The sequence below is a fragment of the Akebia trifoliata genome, chromosome 13, assembly GCF_017979445.1.
Source record: "Akebia trifoliata isolate Shusen 1 chromosome 13, ASM1797944v1, whole genome shotgun sequence".
Taxonomy (NCBI): Eukaryota; Viridiplantae; Streptophyta; class Magnoliopsida; order Ranunculales; family Lardizabalaceae; genus Akebia; species Akebia trifoliata.
Window position 1 is genome coordinate 7,421,498 of NC_141387.1, and position 6,975 is coordinate 7,428,472.

Here is a 6,975-nt window from a genome sequence, read left to right on the forward strand (position 1 = left end):
AACGTGAAAAAAATCATGTTCTAATTCTAGATTCTAAAATAAATTTCTAGAAACAATGTCTCTAATCGAGATTCTGGATCTAGGGTTTAGTTTCTATAACCTAATAGTTACATTTTGAAATGAGAATCTAACAATCCAAACAAATATTCATTAAGGAACACTTTGTTTGGGTTGAGTGAAGAGAAACCCAGTCTCTCTCACCATATTTGGATTGACAAGAGAGAAATTGGGACAAATTTGAAATAATTTTAAAATGTCTTAAAAGAAATCTAGGGGTAGAGTTGGAATTATAAAATATTTTCAAAGGGTTTCTCTTAGGAGTGCAACTTGGTCTGATTCAAACCAAGAACCAAACCAAACTGATAGCTTTGGGATGGTTTGGCTCGGTTTGGAACCAGTTGCGGTTCGGTTCCAGGTTACGAAAATGAGAACCTATCAATTTGATTCGGTTCTCGGATCAAGCTTGTATAGAACCGAACCAAACTGAAAACCGGACCCCTATGCAATATATATATATATATATAATTATTATGAATTATTTTAGGAGTTAGGACATAGATTAATGATCTTTTATGAGTAAATTAATGACATTTTATAGATAGATTTGTGATTTATTGTATAAAATTTTATGTTTGTTTTTTTATAAAAAAATATTATAGAATATTGGCAATCTGTAGAACCAAACCGAACCAAACGATTCTTAATTCGGTTTGAGTTGGTTTAATGGAATTTGGTTCGATTTGGTTCAAACCAAACCAAGTTGCACCCTAGTGTCTCTGCCCTTTTATGGCATTTTATTAGGCCTGATAAAGAACCTTTGGCCCACCACAAGATTTCAGCAATATAAAATGGAATTGAGTAGGAAAAACTTATCTAATGCAACGGATTTATCAACCAAATCAATGAAAACTTGATTCGAAATCTAAGTGATACAATAACTGAATTTAGTGGGTCGGGTCCTTGGAGTAGATCCAAATAAAAAAACAGGTGAAATATGGTTTGATGTCCTTTGACCTGGGTTGGATAGGGATTCATACTTAGATCTGCTCGGATTCAAATAATATATTGTTTTGAAAAATATATTTTAGATTTCTCGAAATATCTTTTTATAACATGGATTCTTAGAAAATTAAAGGGTTCTAATGACAAAATAGGGAGAAAGATCAAACAAAAAAAGGTCAGACGAATCATTAAAACCAGATCATACCTGAATTAAACAATTCAGATTGGGTTGAGTCGGATTACATAACATGATTCGGATATGGTTTTAGTGTGTAAGATCTGAGCCGGATCCGAATCCAGATAAAAATTGGCCCAAGAACATGTAAGTTGGGCTAGGATTACGTATTGTCATATGGTTCGACATATCATTTGATGGGCCATGCTTAGACTAGTACTTTTTGACCCGATTAAAACTAGGGGTGAAACTTGGTCCGGTTCAAACCGAGAACCAAATCAAACCGATTGCTTTGGGGTGGTTTGGTTAGGTTTGGAACAAATTGTGGTTCCGTTCCTGGTTATTACGAAAATGGAGAACAATATTTTAGGAGTTAGGACATAGATTAATATTTTTTGTGTGGATAGACTAATGATTTTTAATGGATAGATTAATGATTATTATAAAAAAAAAATTATGTTTATTTTTTCATTAAAAAATATTACTTACAATTTACAGATTATTGGCAATCCATAGAACCGAACCAAACCAACTTTAGTTCGGTTTGGGTTGGTTTGATTCGATTCTGATTCTTATTTAGTGGGACCAACCTATGTCAGTTCGATTCCAATTTGACCTCAAACTGAACCAAGTTGCACCCCTAATTAAAACTAGTTCACTCGGTATCTGAGAGTAGATCCTTAGTAGCTTTTTTTTTTTTTTTCTTTTGGCGTTTTCAACTATTGAGAGAATATCACATCAACAAGATTGTAAAATCCCTTCGACTAAGGTTGAGTGTTCAATAGTCATCCATTTTCAAACCATTGATCAATTGGTATCAAAAAGCTTCTTTTTCGATAAAAAAAAAATTTCCGATTATTTTTAGGTTTATAAATATGATTTAGGCAATCATCTTTTGAGGACTTTGGGTGCTTTTTTTTCGACATGATATTCTACCAACTATATAGAAAATAATACGATGCAAAGATTCACAGCGCGATGATGTGATATGAACCACAACTAATTTGAACAAACACAACCTTATCCACCCACTACAATAATTAAGAGAAAAAAGGAAATTATAGATAATTTCATGATAGAAACTCAAGCAATTTTTTTTTTTTTTTTTTTTTTACTAAAGATGATACAACAAAAACTATTAAATGGTCACTATGAGAAAGACTTGCCATGGTTAGAGTTGGCGATCAGTCGTTTGTATTCATATGGTCTGATTTTTTACCTACTTGTACCCAAATTTCAAGTGGATATCCAAGCCATTCGTATATATACCTTATTGTAAAGATGATGGAAAAAACATTAATTTTGAGTTATACTTGTAAATTTAACATATTAAACTCGAATAAATGGATATTCGGATTGGTTACGATGCATATCCATACCAAACCGTAAAAATATTCAGATATAAATAATAGCAGATAAATTTACCAGAATTCTTAATCGGATTTTTATGGGATCACAAAATTAGATCTACATCAAATACTCAACTAAAAAATATATAGTATAATTTATATGATCATTTTGGGTTTAGAATTTTCCACAAATAAAAGAGATGCCACAAAAAAATTTTCTTATTAAAATTCATTATTAATTAAAAATGTACACAAATATGAAATACAAGAGAAGATACAAGAGGGAAAAGAACTCACACACTCTGCACAAGACACCACAGCTCCAATTCACCTCTCCTGTCTAGATCGGCTCGGCTTGACTACTTAGAAGCCGATTCCAGCATGGCTCCATCTTCCTATTCTTCCAGAAACAAGAAGCCTCAGGATCCTGCTTATCCGAAGACCTCATCGGCTCAGACTTACATCGAGTGAGCACCAATGGTTCGTACGCCACAGCGTTCACAAGCTTATGCTCAATCATGGTCGCCATTGATGGGTCCACAGTCAGCTCAAGCTTCGAGCAAGAAAAGCGCGGCGGCAGCTGATGCTGATGCTGCTGTTGTTGTAGTTGTTGTTCTTGTTGGTGCGCAGCAGGGTGTACCTGAGCAGGATTAGAGTCAACGCTTAATCTCTTCTTAGACTTATCTCCACCGTCCATTTGAATGACTTGTTGTTTCTCGGGATGATGGGAATGACGCGGCCGTCTGATGAAATCCGTACTACAGACCCAAGTCTCCTTTGAAACCTCCATTGACAGCTTCGGCTCATACATCATCATCAACAAACAGTCTGGCAGCAAAACTTGTTCTCCTCCTTTTGACTTTCTTTCTTCTTCTTCTTCTTCTTCATCTACAGATCTCTCTGGAGTCTCTCTCTCTTCTTCTTCTGTCTCTTTCTCCTCCGTTGACTTTTCAACTCCTTCCAAACCTGCTGTTTCGGGTCCAGGTTCGGATTCGTGTGCTTCTTCTGCTTGTACGTGTTCTGTAGAACAAGAAAAGCTCTCTCGGCTCTTCTCTTCTTCTTCTTCTTTGGTTTCTTCTGTTTCTAAGCTATCTTTTTCTTCTTCAAGAGCTTCTGATGAAAACCCACTAACCATGATTTCTTCTTCTTCTTCATCTATTTCTTCTATATGTTCTTGTTGTTCTGCATTGTCTGGGATTTCTTGGTCTTTCTGTTCTTCTGGGTTTTCTTCCTTCTGTGGGTTTTCAACTTTTGTGATTTCAGCTAAAACCCATTTTTCCAACATTTCCTCCTCTCCAGTCTCTGGGTTTTCTTCCTTTTGTAGGTTTTCGACTTCTTCAATGGTTTCACCAAAAACCCATTTTTCCAACATTTTCTCCTCTTCTTCTGTCTCTAACTTTACTTTTGCATCTTCTTCGTCTTCTTCTTCTCTCTGTTCTTCCACATTTTCTTCTTCTTCATCTTTCGAAACCTCAGATTCCCAGAATCGATTAGCATAAGCAGACATCCTTAACGGCTCAGATCTACATCTCATCAACAACAGAGCATTTCTTGGAGGAACACAGATGCTTACCCTTCTCTCTTCTTCCTCCTCAATCTCCTCTTTCTCTTCAGAGATATCGATCTCAATCTCACTAACAACCTTCTCTCTTATCTCTCTCTTCTCTTCTCCATCCTCCAACTTCATCTCTCTCCTCTTCTCCTCACCTTCCTCCAAAGCCCATAGCCACTTAGCAAAAACCGCTCCACAAGAACTCGTTGAAGTCGTTCTCTTCTCAACCTTCCTCTCGCTTGCCCAAGAGCACCCAGAGCGACCACTACAAGGCAAAAAACAGTTAAACTCAGCCCCTAAACCCCTCAAAGCTTCACAAATCGTTAAAGGGAGATGAACCCATCTTTGATTTCTGTGTCTCTGTCGAACAATCCCTTCTGGCGTTTGCTCTGTTTTTCTGAAACTAACTTCCCCTCTTCGCTTCGATCTAGTTCTCAGCTTCTTCATCCCCTGTTTCTTCTTTGTTTTAACTCTAACTTGACCAATGCAGGTAACTTTAGGCGAAGATGGCTCGGGAGTCTCAAAGGCGCAACCTTTCTTCTTGCTTCCTGTTGGAAACATAGGTGAGGACTGCCCACCTTTCATGCTTCCATTGTTTCTAAGTCTCCTACTTAGAGATGACGAGAGCGATAGAGTGGGTTCTCTGAACTTGTCTGTACGACCTGGGCTGAGAATCGATTTCGAAGAGATTTTCATGGATGAAGAAGATGATCTAGAACTGAAACAGATGAAGAAATCGCTTGTGATTCTTGCAGTTCGATTGGGTCTCTCAGATTCCGTCATCTTCTTCGCCCATCAACAAAGAAAGAAAAAAGAAAATTTGAGTAAAAATTGGAGGAAAAAAAATCAGAAATCAAAGTTATGGGTTCTCTTCTCTAGGTGAGCTGTGGTTGTAGAGAGAGAGAGAGAGAGTGTGTGTGTGTGTGTAGGCTTTGGTTGCAGAGCCTCAGAGGCACAGATTCAGAGATGAGAGAGAGAGTCTCGTGTGTAGTGGAGAAATGACGAGATGTTGCTTGTTTTAGACGAAATAAAATATTTGTATGGCTGAGCTGGACTAGAATCTCTACAACTAAGTTTTATATAAGTCCACGTGTAGGTAAGAACAGTTTTACTATTTCCCTCTTTATACCTGTCAGAACTATAATATAAAAGTGGGACTTTTAAAAATATGAAGATGGACAAATTTGGTCCATCTGTGCTGCATTGGAATCGCAAATTATGACGAAGGAGGCTTTCTGTTATAAAGACACCAAATTACTCTATTTACTTTTATGACGAAAATACCCTTTAGTTTCTTACTTTTTAATTATTGGGACAGTTGCCTACCTCCAAAAAAAATCACCACGACACTTGGTCTCGTTGCAAGTAAAAGTAACTTAGTTTATCAAATTTCATCCACGTGGCACTCATTAAAACAGTCAACTAAGACAATGATACTATGTTGCGTTGCATCATATACTGTGGTGCGTCCATCAATCAAATAGACACCAAATTTATTTCAAAAGTCTAATAAGTCAGATGGCTGTGTCGGTGAAGTATATAACATGTATTTCAAGTTTTCGGACATCAACGGTTTAGATCTCCTATGATAGTAATAGGTACAATTTTACCCAAATAGGAAATCTTGAACTGATTGTGTAATTTTTTATTTATTTTTTTAGGGTTGGGGATAAGGGGTGACACAAAGGTGATGTGGTGGCGTGCATATAACCATAGATACTTTTCTATGAGATACGAGTAAAAAGCATTTACGATTATGTGCATGCCATCACATCATTTTTGTCACCTTTATGTCTCCATTTGTGTCATTCTAGCATTTTCCATTACTTGAACGACCCGACATGGATTTATTTTTAAATACTTGGTAACACTTGGATGGTGGCTTGACATGGCATCTCATAAATTTTTATTTCTTAATGGTCCCTCATTATTTACGAACTCACTCTTTTTATTATTTCCGGATGAGTTCACCATTTTATTTATTTTTTTTGAATCCTAAGGAGTATACCCCATCATTTTGGTGAGACTAATCTCCTAGGGACTGCACACATCTTCCCACCTAGTCACATCTTACGACAGGTAAGTAGTCACATTTATTGTGGAGGGGTGTATAAAGATTTGAAGATATGACCTAGGAAGCAAACTCAAACGCTTCCTTACCATCTCAGTTAACCATAGGTGGGTGAGTTCACCACTTTTTATTTATTGTCAAACTCAATGCTTTTTTACATAGTGTCAAGTTCACATTTTTACTATTGAAATCACCACTATTTATTGTTGAGTTCACCACTTCTTATTTACTGTCGAACTCGACTTTGGTAAAATCCACCCATTTTCAATTTTTGAGTTTTTTTCGACTAAAATATATAGGAAGATTGTCTAAAAACTTGAGATAATGACTTTTTTAGATGATTTCAATCAAAAAAAAAAAAAAAACCATTCTTGATTGATTTTCATCCAAAATCTAAGAAAAATGAGAAATTTTCTAGTGTTTTTACATACATCTTTAAAATGTTTGGAAAAACACTTGAAAATGACTTCTTTATTCTTAAATCCTTTCCGACGAAATGGAGATTTTGAAACTCGATTGAGATGCCAAAAATTCAATTTTTTGATGAAAATGATGAGTTCAAACTGTTAGGGCATTCAATGCGGAGAAATGTGGGAGATGAGGTCCAGGTATTGTTAAGAAAATAAAAGTTTACTAAAGGAACTATTAAGAGATCATCCAAAATTTAGGGACTATTTAAAAAAAATCCCTCCGACAAGGTCCTTTTAAGTAATTTTTTTTTCTAACTTAAATAAAATTGTTGGGTTGATTGAAAAGTATCTAATCAAAGCAAAATAGTGTTAAAAATAAAAATAAAAAAATTCGCACCTCAACCTCTAAATTAATA

General features: G+C 35.8%; 1 protein-coding gene across 1 annotated transcript; it reads right to left on the reverse strand.

The window, feature by feature from the left end:
• Nucleotides 1–2,727: 2,727 nt before the first annotated feature.
• LOC147387647 (uncharacterized) lies at nt 2,728–5,127 on the reverse strand. Its single transcript, XM_086421175.1, has one exon. It carries the CDS (start codon nt 4,859–4,861, stop codon nt 2,867–2,869), a length of 1,995 nt encoding a protein of 664 aa, XP_086277301.1. The 5' UTR covers nt 4,862–5,127; the 3' UTR covers nt 2,728–2,866.
• Between the last annotated feature and the right edge of the window lie 1,848 nt (nt 5,128–6,975).

Excerpts from the sequence above, each read along its gene's own strand:
- LOC147387647 (XM_086421175.1), bottom strand. The coding sequence starts at position 4,861 with ATGACGGAATCTGAGAGACCCAATCGAACTGCAAGAATCACAAGCGAT.